Source organism: Platalea leucorodia (assembly GCF_965183815.1).
Source record: "Platalea leucorodia genome assembly, chromosome: 4".
In the NCBI taxonomy this organism is placed as follows: Eukaryota; Metazoa; Chordata; class Aves; order Pelecaniformes; family Threskiornithidae; genus Platalea; species Platalea leucorodia.
This window is the reverse complement of record NC_138826.1, coordinates 13,786,755-13,799,773: the sequence shown is the minus strand read 5'-3', so window position 1 is coordinate 13,799,773 and position 13,019 is coordinate 13,786,755. Positions and strand designations below refer to the sequence as shown.

Sequence of the window (13,019 nt, the reverse complement as noted above, 5' to 3'; positions counted from 1 at the left end):
CTGCCAAAACTTTATTGAAGGCTTGATCATTTTTTGGAACAGTTATAACTGTGCATGTAAATCATGCAGAGATGAGGTCCTGGCTGGGAAAAGCTCCACACAACTCCTGCCAACAGAATTGTGGGTGGCTTCATATTAACTGGCTCAGAAAGACCACAGACCACAAAGCTTTCTATTTCTAAACCTTTATCAAGGTGACCTAGTCCAGGTAGAGGACTGAAAGGGAGTTTACCTAATGCATAGTGAACTTGAACAGTGTTTGAATCCTACCTTTCTGCCTTAAAAAACAGACAAACAAGCAATCAAACAAAATATCCAAACCAAAAATCCTCCAGGTACCAGTTTTCAGTGGCATAAAACCAAAAAACTATGTAAAAATCTTTTGAGTGTGGAAGACTTGGAGTAGATCCTGTCTTGGCACAGAGGGGAGAATTTAATCACCCCTTGATATTTCTGCCACTCTATTTTCATGTGATTAACTTAAAGATTGTTGGATGGTTCCCAATGTTAATTAGTGATCACAGCACTCAGAAAGTATGTAAATAGTCATGTCTGCATCTTAAAGATGAGTTGATGACCGTGTCTCAGCCCGTCAAAAGAGGTGGATATTGCACCCAGGGTCCTTACCAAGTAGTCACTGGACAGATTCAGTCCTATCTGGACTCTGCTACAAATACTGATCTGGTGCTGAAATCATGAGTGGTGTAAAACAGGTTCACGTGGCAGAGTTATATCATTTGAGAATTTGGATCTTCCACTGGAGGACAGAAATATCACCAAGAGGGGATATTTAAATATTCCCTGTGCTGTTTAGGTAATATGACCTAGAAGTGTGGGATCCTTTGGGCAATGCTTGTACAACTCATGGAGAGATAGAATTACGGCAAACATGAATTTTTGCCTTTGAGTTGGACTGACCGTGAATCACCTGCATAGTCTGTTCTCTCCTGTGAAAACTTGATTTTGATGTGGTCATATTAGATGGGAAAGATATCCTTCAGAAATAACACTCACAGCCCTTTCATCATCCTTATAGCTGGAGAGCAGGGCCCTGACATGCTACTGTGCCAGTCCACAATGCACTTTACAGGATGTGAGAGTCAAGTAGCTCCTATTCTCTCCCTTTCTCTGCCACTGGCTTGTTTTGAGACCGTAAGAAAATAGCTTTAGGTTTTCACACCTGTGTTTCCCCTTGACTTTTGCTGTGATATGGGTAATTTTTCTGCCTTCTTATGTGGTGTGTGGTATAACGGTAGTTGTTTTTTTCTTTTGGGAGTGCTAAATGAAGCTGTGATAACATTACAAGTAAAAATGGCAAACAAGCAGAAGGGGAAGTCTTAGTGTAGAAGCCTGTCCTATTTCTAAACCTTCCTTTCTTTCCAGTTCTTCAAACTGTCAATAGAAAAGCCTTATCTTGAGTTGATTAGATATCAAATTTCGTGACCAGTAATATTGTGTCCTTCAAATGACAGCTTTGCTAGGGAAGAAAGCCACTATCTAGAGGTGATATCATTACTGAGAATATAATTGATGCTATAGTAATATTCCATGCAAGCTCATTCTGAAATATCACTGTCAGATAAAAGGGAGTATTTCTAGGAGAGAATCTAAGACCTTTCTGTTAGCTTTATTGGAAACTTAAGAAGCCAACAAATGACATTCCATATAATAGAAAAGTGCTTTGTGTATTGTTTTGTCTTAAAACCTGCAAGACTGCCAAAACAGCAGAATATAGGAGATTCTCCGATGTAAGCCTTGTTATAGCCAGGCCTGAAATGGTGCCAGAAAGAACACCCACAGCAAGAGTAAGTGACTAGTGACAGGTTTAAAATCCCATATTTTACCAGTTATCAGGGCTAGATCTCATTGATGTATGGCATTTATGTGTAGCCTTTTCAGCTCATTCAGTCCATAAAACCGCAGATTTGGATGTCTATCAGTTCCCCCCACATTCTCGTTCAGAGATAGTATGATTTTCAGAGAAACCAGCATCTAAGAGCTTAGCTCCAGCTTTCCAAGAGCGCATTCATTGCATTTACTGTTTGCATTAAACGGTTCTAGTGTGGATCTCTCCTGTTAGTCACTGTAAAAGGTTTTTGGAAGACAACCCTGGCCCCAAGGGGCTTATAGTGCAAACAGACAAAGCTGAGAAGCAGCAGAGAAAAGAGGTATTATCTCCTTCCTACAGGAGAGGAACACAAGCACAGAGACTTTAAATGACTTGCCTAAGGTAGTTGTGCTGGAACCATGTGATGAAGCCAGACATCTTCTTTCCTTCACTCAAGACCTTAAACTTTATACCCACTTTTCCCTTTTTCCTGAGATGTTAACATCATGCTGGATTTGAAGCATGAGAGACAAAACAGAAAGTTCAATAGCACAGCTTAAATAAATAATGCTCCAGCCCTCTCAATTCTGGGATTTTGAGTTATACAGATGCTTTTAGGGACAGCTGTGCAGGTCATAGAAAAGATATCTGAAATAAAGGTTGTCAAACCCTCTTAGAGGTGTCAGCATAGCATGTCTTGGAAGCATCATGACTCACTTTCTTTGGTGTTTCCACAGGTGACAGCTGGTGGAAGAGCAAATTACTATGTGTCATACAGGCGGGAGCCTTTTGCACAGATTAAATTGCCCAAATACTCTCTTCCTAAGGTGAGTGCACCATTTATGAACACAGACATGTAATACCTTGAATAGCGCAGTGTACCCAGTGGTGAAGCACCTTGGTGGGGTTCCTCTCTGGGAAGCTCCATTTGTTGTGCTACTTGAATGATCTTTCTTAAATACAGATTTGGGATCTTTACCTCTCCCTACCTTTGATTAGTGGGTGTTTCAGGAAGAACAGTTTCTTTTTTCCTCTGTGAAAAGCAAATGGGAATGAACAGGTACCTCGGAAAACAGAGCTCAAACCAACTTCTCCTTGACCAGTTTTCTAAGAACACCTTTCCCCAGTCGTACTCTGTTCTCTATTAATGATTTTTCTGTAAGCCTGGCTGTGACACTGAGGGTCCTGGGGAATGGTTAGGATGCTGAGCATTACTGGAGTCTCCACACAATGAGAGATGCACAGGGTATAGCAGCTCCACTGTCCCTATGCTATGGCTGGACGTTGCCAAGAAGTCATGGAGGTAGAGTTGGCTCCATAAAAGTTGTGCCTTATCGATGCTTCGGACACACAGAACCACTGTGTGATGCTGCTTAGGAGATGACTGAGATGGCCTAAGATTAACACTGACTGGCAAAGCTGGGAGGGAGAGCAGTTAGTACTTCTCATACAACTGTGCCTGGATTTACCTTCTTAGGCCTTAGCTTTCTACCAGATCAAATGGTGCAAGCCTCAGCAAGGAGAATATGTCCCTGGAATTATACTCAAACTCCATAGTGCAGTCATTGCTTGGGATTGTGTAGAACAGAAGGGACCAACCTTTCCAATGTCTTGGTTGGATACAAGTTTCTGGGTAGCCTAACGGGCAGCTGAGACCACTGCTGCTCTTTGGGGCCTCAGAACAGCTGTTGAGGCTGCTGTCATAGAGGTCTGATAGTAACAGTAATAGCCTTCTCCTTCCTTCCACAAGTGAAAATTTTGGTGGGGTAATTGTAAGATAGTTTGCTAGATTTGCCTTGTGGGCTGGATCTACCCTTCTAATTGCCTATGGGATATCTGCAGTGTAGCAGATACGGCATATTTGCTTTAACTTGTACCTGAAAACTTAATAGTTGTGAGAAACTTGCATCTCAAACTCCCAATGTTGCACCTGAACTTCTTCCCATTTGGGTTGATCACAGTCCACAGTGTATTGATACCTGCCTAGCACAGATATAGTTTCTTTTGTTTGTCATTCCATGGTGGTGGTATGGGAATCAGAATGTCTGACCACACACCAACTTTTGGAAACCCTGCTGCCATTTTTCAGGAGAAAAACATTATTTATACTCCCACCTCATTGATTGGCCTTGAAAGCTGCCCCTCATTAAAAAGACAAGTGGGTAGAGAGAATGACTGCCCTATGATTGTCCTGCTTTATTGATTGATGCTGTCACAAGTTGCTGGCCTGTTATAAGACAGATTTGTTGTTGGCCCTGGTTTGGAATTGGTGCATAGTATAAAATCAGGGATACTTTTTTCATTTAAAAATTGAAAGTACTTTTAAGCTAGGTGTCACGGCAAAGTCTTCTAGCCATGTAAAGGAGGCTTGTTTATGCTGCCCTTAGTCACCAGAACATTTTTGCTGTACAGTAATAACTATTCTGTCAGCTGTAGATTAACGGACTCTGCTGGAGTTGTACATATGTGAGGCTGGCAATAGGGTAATGCAATATTTCCACTGCAACTGGTCAAAACAGGTTGAAGTCATTGCGTGTTTTGCTTTATTTTCACACTGCTGGAATAGGCTGGGTATGTACTTAATCTTTAAGGAATTAGTACAAACTTCCTGATTTAGTCTTCCTTCATTGAGGGAAATGGCAAATCTCCTGCTGATTGCACTCACTGGTATAGAATTAGTCCCTCAAATGTTTTTTCTCCCCATCCCATGCTGATAGGCTATGTTAGGTCTATTAGAAATAGCCACATCTAATCAACCCCAACTTTTCATCTAGATACCTCACACAGAAGATTAAGTTGCCTCCTAGGCAGGATGGGAATATTGAGCTGATCTTCTCCCAGATATTCTTCCCAAAAATCAGGTCACTCTGTCCTTTGGGAGACTTCCAGAATTATGGTTTCTTAATGCAGAAACAGTGCAAGAAATTAATCAAGGCTCCTTGACACCCTGGGGAAATTTTAAACAGATACAAATAGATAAATGAAGTCCCACATAACCACAGTGATTTTGCTTCTAGCTGAACCAGTGTTAGTTTGTTCAACAACGGTGGCAAGGATGAAGTGCTTCAATACTCATAACCACCATGGAAATAATTTCCATGAACCTGCTTTAAAAGAATACTGAGAAAATGCACTGTCAAATCTCTTGATATTAAAACTGAATGGGGAAACCCTTGCTGGACCTTCATACCTTGGTCAGCAGCAGGAATCCAAAGGTTACAAGGTTAGTGGATTAGTGGGTTGGATTATTTGATAGCCTGTATATAGTGGAATAATAGATCTCATACAAACTCTCAATAGAAAAGTATGTTATTAAAAATCACTACCAGCATTAGCTCAAACTGATCTCTATGCCTCAGCTTCCAATAAATGTAAACTCCCATGTTTTTTGAAACTGGGTCTTTACCAGTCAGAAGCACAAGCCCATTAGTTCAGCATGTGGATGGAAATTGTGACTGCTTTTAGCCTGGTGCTACACCACACTTAGTGACTATGAGGACTCCAGGCTCCAAGGTTGTGAATCTTCCATGAGTGATAAAACTGACTTTCAAATTTATAAATAAAAAATGAAACTGGATGAAATTCCTTGAAGCTACCAAAAATGAAGAAAGCAAAATCCCTTCGCCGAGCTGGTGATCATTAAAAAAATGAAATGCAGAAAAGTCACAATGCGGGTAATTTATTGGCTTGCTCTAACAGAAAATTGTTTAACATACCTATAATTCATGCTCCATCTCCATTCTTTCATAAGTCATGGTAATTACTACATGTCCCAAAGGGCAAAGAAATACAGAGATCCTCAGTAACAGGCCTTTTGTCTTCTTTTAACAGGACATGCATATTATCAGCACAGATGAGAATCAGGTGTTTGCAGCTGTTCAAGAGTGGAACCAGAACGATACGTACAACCTGTATATCTCGGACACCCGAGGGGTGTACTTCACCCTGGCCTTGGAAAATGTGAAAAGCAGTCGAGGACTGGAGGGGAATATCATCATTGACCTTTATGAGGTATGTAGTAAAGGTCACCCTACAAAGAACAGCAACTGCTTGCTAGTTCAAGAGAGTGTAAATCTCTTACCAGCCTTCCAGGATCTTCATTTGTTTTGGGATCAGCCCAGAGGCATTTACTGGAATTGATGCTGAGCCGACTCATGTGGAAATAGATGCAGCGCATTCTGCTATAGGTGTGATAACTGGTTGCTTTCAAGTCAATGACTGGTTAGCTATGTGGCATTTCCAAAAAGGAACACCATTATCCCTCTCATCCTAATGTGGACGTCTGGAGAAGGACTCAAAATACTGTTTTTCCCCTTGAACACCGAGAGACACCTGCTTGCAGGTAGGGAGTATGGATTCCACCTTTGTGAGCTCTGAGCAGTTTATAAGTTATAAGCAGAAGTTTATAGGTGCCATTTGCCCAGAGATAACAGATGGATAACTTCTACCTTAAATCATCTTGCATTCTCATTCTTCTGCCAGGCCTTTCAGCCTTGGCCAACAGCAGTCCATTCAGAGCAGTTATGCCAGTTCCTGGTTTCTTCAGAGCATTCTGGTTTTGGTGTTTCATAACTCATTGGATGGAAGATCTGCTGAGGTTCAAGGCTCACTGCTTTGCCAGCATCAAACAACTAATCAGTAATACTAATAGTAATGGTTGCAGGCTGACTTGAGAAAGTTCTACTGTTACATGGAGAAATGTGTTTGCAGTTACATATAGTTAGGATTATACATTTATTTATTTCAGCCAGAATAATGCCCATTTAACAACATAATTTGTTTATAAAAATCCAGGTAGTTTAACGCAATGAGAGAAAACTCAAAAATAATGCATGGATCAGTATAAAGGAAAGGCTTTACATTTTATTTTCACCTAGTTAAATACATTTTCTTGCCCCCTGAAAAAAGATGTTTCTTTACTGTGATGAACCAGCTAATATAAACATGCATCATCTCCCATTCCTTTCCAAACTCTGTATTCCCCAGCTGTGCATCGTAGACTGTTTACTGTTAAATGCTGACAGAGATTTTCACAGAGTCATTCAAAGGGCAGTGTCACTCAGGGGGCTTTAGAGTAGAAGGATTTGCATCCTGGCTGTTGCCACGAAATTGCAGATTTGCGGCAAGTTCCTTCTTCCTGTCTTGCTTTCACAGCTGTGCAACAGAGACCAGACTCAACACAAAATCTTCTTGGGGACATTTTGACAGGAGCATATTCTGCTGGAATGGGTTCTGCTGACAAAAATCAAAACATTTGGAACAACTGGGTTGATTTTGACAGAATTTGGGAGTGGAAGGAAAGTGAAGAAATCAAGTTTGCAAAACATCAGTGTTTCAGCATATTCAAGATTTCAATCTTTTTTGTAAAAGGAAAAAAAAGACCAACACGAAAAGATCCCACAGTGGTTCTGATGTGACCTGCTGTCTCCCATGTTACCACAATCTGGGGAGAGAGTGGGACAGACCACATCCTCAGGCTCACAGAGCTCATGTGTGACACAGTGCATGCTGTACCTTCAAGCCCATCATCGGCCTGTCTGCAAGCACTCAAGGAAGTCCAGAAGTGGGTTGTTTCCTAGGGATTTGCTCTGTGAACATCCTTGTCTTTTTCTTCCAGAGAGAGACTGCACCAGTCATTTCAGCTGGGCAGGCATCATTAAGATGCACTTATAATGCCATTCACAGTCTTCTAAGTCTGGATTGAGATGACTTCATTGCTTTTTCAGAGACCTTCCACTCCTGAGAGTGTTCAGATGGGCCTTAGTTTTGGCCTGTTCTTCCGATGCATTTTTTCATCTCTCTCCATTTTTCCTAGGTAGCAGGGATCAAAGGCATATTCCTGGCTAACAGGAAGATAGATGACCAAATCAAGACTTTCATTACCTACAACAAGGGCAGAGACTGGCGTTTGCTGCAGGCACCAGACACGGATCTAAGAGGGGATCCTGTAGTTTGCCAGCTGGTGAGTGGCAGACATTTTCCAAAGCACAATTGACTCCTTCAGAGCTGCTTATTGTAGTCACTGGGTTAACAAAACATCCACTGAAACTGGGTAGGAGGTATTCTTGCCAGTCAGAGCACTGGAGAGTCCAGGTGCTCCAAAATGGGGCACAGTTTATAGATGAGAACTTCGGGTTGGGTTTACTGCCATAATTCAAGAACATTCAGTGAACAGCCATTTTACAGTAGGCTGTAGCCCCTGTGTTTCAAAGAAGTGGTTTTTCTTTGAAGTTTCACTGGTTAATCTCTCTCCCTGTGTTTTTTCTCTTGACCTGCTGAGTGTTAATTGAATTAAGTAGATTTCTTTTTTTATAGCTTCATAGATTTTAAGGGAAAATTTTGACCATTTTTCTTCACCTTTTTTATGGAACTTAAATCAGAATAAAAAAGTTTTTGGGAAAAAGTGCTCTAGGTCAGATTGTTGGTAAGAACAAATACAGACATGCTTGCTTGTAACGCAGGGTTCCTGCTTCTCTTGCTCTCAGCTACTTTTATGGTGCTTATTCAGAAAATGAACATATGCTGCTATTTGTAACAGTGCTAAGAGCAGACGGGTCATTTTCTGAAGGATCAGAGCGTTTGCGTGCAGTCACCAAGGGTTCCTCTGATATTTAACTTGTTGCATATTAAAGCTTCTGCCTTTTGTTTGTTTCCTGTCAACAGCCCTTTTGCTCATTGCACTTACATCTGCAACTCTCAGAGAATCCATATACTTCAGGAAGCATTTCCAGCAAAGCGACAGCTCCTGGGCTGCTGGTGGCAACAGGTAAGAGCATAAGTGCTTCTTACTACTCACCTGTTCCTCACTGGGAGCCTGAGAGTATACAAGATGTTTCCTGTTGGTGTAAAAGCTTTCAGCTCTGTTTCAGCAAGTGCTAAGCTAATTCACATTAACTCCTATTTGCTGTGGGCTAGGAGAAGGAACGTGGCCCCTGACTTCAAAAGATAATGCCTGTCAGGTATTTGTTGCTCTGCAAGAACCCATATATAGGTCTAAGCTCACATCTGCAAGGCATCATTACCAACTGGCATTACTAATTACTCTTACTTGACATCATTACAACCACTGATGTAGGTGTCTATCCATTTGCTGGAGTTACCATGAATGAGAATAGGGACTATAATCATGGCTACACTTCTGGGAGGTGTCAATACATTTCACCTTTTGAATAACAAGCACAGAGTTGTCACAAAGCCTGTCGGGTGAAGCCTGGACTTCATGAGTGCCTGTCTTGTGTGTGGTACCTATTTTCAACACTGTATTGCTCCAAGACTAGCAACACTTCATCAACACTGCATGGGTCATTGTTATTGTGGATTGTTCTGCAAATTAGTGCTTTGGCAGGTCACAATATTTTAATGGTGACCTGCTACAATGCTTCATGATGGCAATGGCTGACCCACTGTAATTAATCTGACAACCATTACAGGCCCTGTGTGCACACAGCATGCAACCTTATCAGGATGGATGGGGCTCCCAGCTCTGTGGGAGCTGCTGGGCTAACAAAATGCTTTCTGAATGGCTGGTGCTATGGAAAGCTGGCCTCTGAAGAATGTAAGCTGTCCTGCCTTTCCACAGGGAGGCTCCTGCCTATGCTCAAATACATCCAAATAGCCTAACCATTCTTTCTTAGGCTCATTTTATCTCCTTTGTCTTGTTCAGCCTAGCAGTGGCTTGCAAGTGTGTCATGTTAGCATATTGCCTGTATGAATTTTCACTGTTTCTTCCAGCCATTTTCATTCTCATGTCCTTCTGTGCTACCATGTGTCTGCCAGACTAAGCCAGAACCTGAGAGACAAGTTCCCTTCATGACATTTATATCTCAACAAGGGAAACACCATGTGATTTCCAGTTCACTGATCCAGGCCAAACAGGGTGAGATAATTTAGTTTAAACCTCCAGATCTTCCTATGCATAGCCAAGTGAAGTCATCACTCCTGGCAGGTCACACTTGCTGGATGGATGCTTAGGAGCAAGCCCTACTCATGATGCTGTGATTGCAAAGCCTTTTTTCTTTAACCTTTTAAGAAGCAAATAGAGGCAGCAGGACAGTGAGATTCTAGGCATTGATCTAAATTGTTAGTAAATGAGGTTCTTTTCAAGCTGCCAGTGCATGGGATGAATGCTTTCCCAGTCTAACAATTAACCTTTAAAAGGCAGAATATAATTTCTGCCTTACTGCTTTGTACAATAAAAAGCTTAACCTGTTGGGAATATACACATCTGTTTCCACTAACCAGTTTCACAACAACAGGAACGTCTCACCATGTTGGTGAATGTCTTCCAGGATAAGCATCGCAACTCACAGGCATTGGCTGCTCAAACTCCCTGTGTCTTACTCGTTGATTTACAGGGGTACATTTCCATCAGTGATAGGAAACTCAGACTCTTGATGTGAGGGCAGAGGTGAGATTCTTGCAAAGGGAAGAACTATGTTTTAGTATCTAATTGTACAGCTGCCAAATACTCTTGACTTGTTTGGGAGTTAGTTACATTTGGTGGGGTTTGAATCCATGTAGCTGAAAGAAACCAGATGGAGAGAATGAAGAAAATAATGGAACAGGTTTGCACAGATAAACAAACAGATAGAAGCGATAGCAACAGAATCTCACCTTTTTACACTCTTTCCTTGCCACAGCCTGGAAATCCCTGTTTGGAAAGTTGGTTTTCCAGTTTTGGTATTTAAAATATGATGACATAAAACTTACACTTCTGCCTTTCAGTCAGTTTCTAAATCTTGAGGACTTCTACTCATGATAAGACACTGGGCTAAACAAACTTTTGGACTGACACAGTATATTTATCCTCGTGAACCTGGATGTCCCTATAGACTGTCCTTCTACATGGTTGCCCACAGCAGGTTTTTCTTGTACCTTCATCTAAAACAGTTGATCATTCTTGCTGGTGTCAGGGAAGAAGATTAGGTAGATGGACAGTGTGACATTTTATACATCCTGAGCATTGGTGGAAAAGCCTTTCTTGAATTGTCCTGCGTCCCTGAGCCAGAAATTTTATTTTTTGAAATAACATTGTCATAACAATGTGGCCAGTTGGATTCCATGATGGTGACAGGAGTGTGTCAACCTGCATCTGGGTTTTAATTTCTCATTTTCCAGCATTGAATGTCAGGAATTCAATTAACATTTTCGTTAGTGTGTTTTTATTATGCTCTTGTTGATGCTACAGATGTGTAACAGTGCCACCTCTCCCTTTGCTATTTTTGAAGAAAAAATATTAGTTCTCCCTTCCTTCCATGGAAATTACACCTGCTTTAAAAACAGTCTCATTAGGAAGGTATAAGAGTGGCTCACTGGATAAAGAATTCATGGGCTTTGAATAAAGAGGTCGTGGGTTTGACCACAATATGGTGGCTGTGGGCCATTATCACTGGGAGGCCTTCCAGTGGAGTATCTGTCAGTGTTACATCTGCCTGCTTCCTATGGGACAGGCGTTCATACCACCAGAATCCCACCTAGCACTGATTGAAGGTACTGCTGACAGACCAGCAGAAAAACAGCTCCTGCGTGACTGTGGCAGCTTTTCCCTGAGCCACTGGGTGCTTTGGGAAGTGGGGAGGTGAGAACAAATTAATTTAGAACAGACCTGCATTGTTCAGTGAGCCTGGTGCTTGTGGAAATTTTAACTCTGGAAGCAGAAGCAAGATACTGACCTCGGGGCAGTGTGAGGAATAAGCTAATAAGGTCTCTTCAGAGCATGTGCGAGTTTTTCAGATATTGGGCATCTCTTTCTTGCATCTGGTGGATGCTCAGAGGTTCCAGAGGGCTGGGGATTTAGTCTGAGTTCATTGTTTACTCTGTATTAAGATATATCACTGTAAGATTTGATCTGCCATCTCAGATGAGAGACCTTGGAAAAAACACTATTTCAAGCTCTGAGGTAGTGTCTTCAAAATGTGTTCTGCTGTGCTTTCTCTATATATGGTTGTGGTCAATGTTTGAGTTATTCTTTACATTGCTTTCATGTGTGGCATATCTGTTCCCTAATGCATTGTGAAGGCAAAGTAGTTCACTCTATAAGGCTGTCCGCAGAACAGTTTCCATCATAATGGAAATTACAAGGTTAAAACTAAGAACCATACCAAGTAACCAGTAAGTCTAAATTCACAATTTGGGACAGGTAGGTCAATGAGAACAATCAGCATTGTCTAGAATGCTGCTCAGTCTGGTCTCCAACTCTCTGCTGCAAAGTCATTTGACCCACCTTAATTCTCTGAACCGTTTCTCCCCCCAGGTGAGGTTCATACGTAAACAAACAAGATTTCCTTCAAGTGGAACTTATATTTCATTACATCACAGTCCTCATTAATTGGAGAAGGTTAGGAAACCTAGGAAGAAGCTTTGTTTATTTGACTGCAGGTTCTGAGATCATTTATGTATTTGAGCATTTTGACAGAATCTTAAGTAGACTTTCTAGCCCCATAATCATGGGCTTCAGTGGAGCCTGGGTTTCACCTCTAAACTCAACCATATGAGTAACTTCCCTTTGGATGCTTTCCTTTACACAGGAAGTAGAGACAGAAGTAATTGCCTTACCCTTGACAAAGACTGGCAGATCACAGAGATGCAGCTCATCAGCCAGAGCACAAAGACTACAGGTCCAGAGAAAAATGTGTATGGAATGAAATATCTGGTAGCCAGGGACAGTGGCCACTATTCTGCCACCATTCTGATGATTTGTGTGCACCAAATGGGCGTGTGGTTTCATACGCAGTTTTTCAAGTATGTGGGTCCTTGGCTAGAATAAGCCTGCCTTTAGTGGTTTGCAGTTATGGACAATGCTATCTGTTGGGAAAATAAGCTGATAATACTGTTTCTCCCCAGTGTCAATTTTCAAATGGCACAGCTCTTGTAAATGAATCTTGCCACCTGACCATGGTGGTGTTTTCAGATGAGAATAGAATCTTGAACAGCAAAGAAGCACTGGTCAGGCCACGTACTTTTGGTTTCCTGGAAAAATGCAGTTGTGTGTTCATCCATACAAGAATATCTGACACTTGCTTGTGTTGCAGGCAATATTGGCTCTGAGCTTTCCTACACTGACGTTGGTGTGTTCATCTCTTCTGATGGTGGAAATTCCTGGAGACAGGTATGTTTTGCAGAGCGAAGGAAAGCATGGAGCCTTTTGCTATTGTTCTTCTGAGTCTTCCCTTCCCAGTGGAGTGGAGCACTC

At 41.7% G+C, this 13,019-nt stretch overlaps 1 protein-coding gene across 1 annotated transcript in view; it reads left to right on the top strand.

Moving 5' to 3' along the window:
• SORCS3 (sortilin related VPS10 domain containing receptor 3) overlaps positions 1 to 13,019 on the top strand; it is a gene marked incomplete at both ends in the record, with an annotated part of 312,909 nt that overhangs the window by 239,165 nt on the left and 60,725 nt on the right. Inside the window, 5 exons of the mRNA XM_082311355.1 lie at positions 2,566 to 2,655; positions 5,660 to 5,839; positions 7,644 to 7,790; positions 8,492 to 8,594; positions 12,859 to 12,935. Of these exons, the coding sequence (XP_082167481.1) occupies positions 2,566 to 2,655; positions 5,660 to 5,839; positions 7,644 to 7,790; positions 8,492 to 8,594; positions 12,859 to 12,935 (597 nt within the window). The remainder of the gene's footprint in view (positions 1 to 2,565; positions 2,656 to 5,659; positions 5,840 to 7,643; positions 7,791 to 8,491; positions 8,595 to 12,858; positions 12,936 to 13,019) is intronic.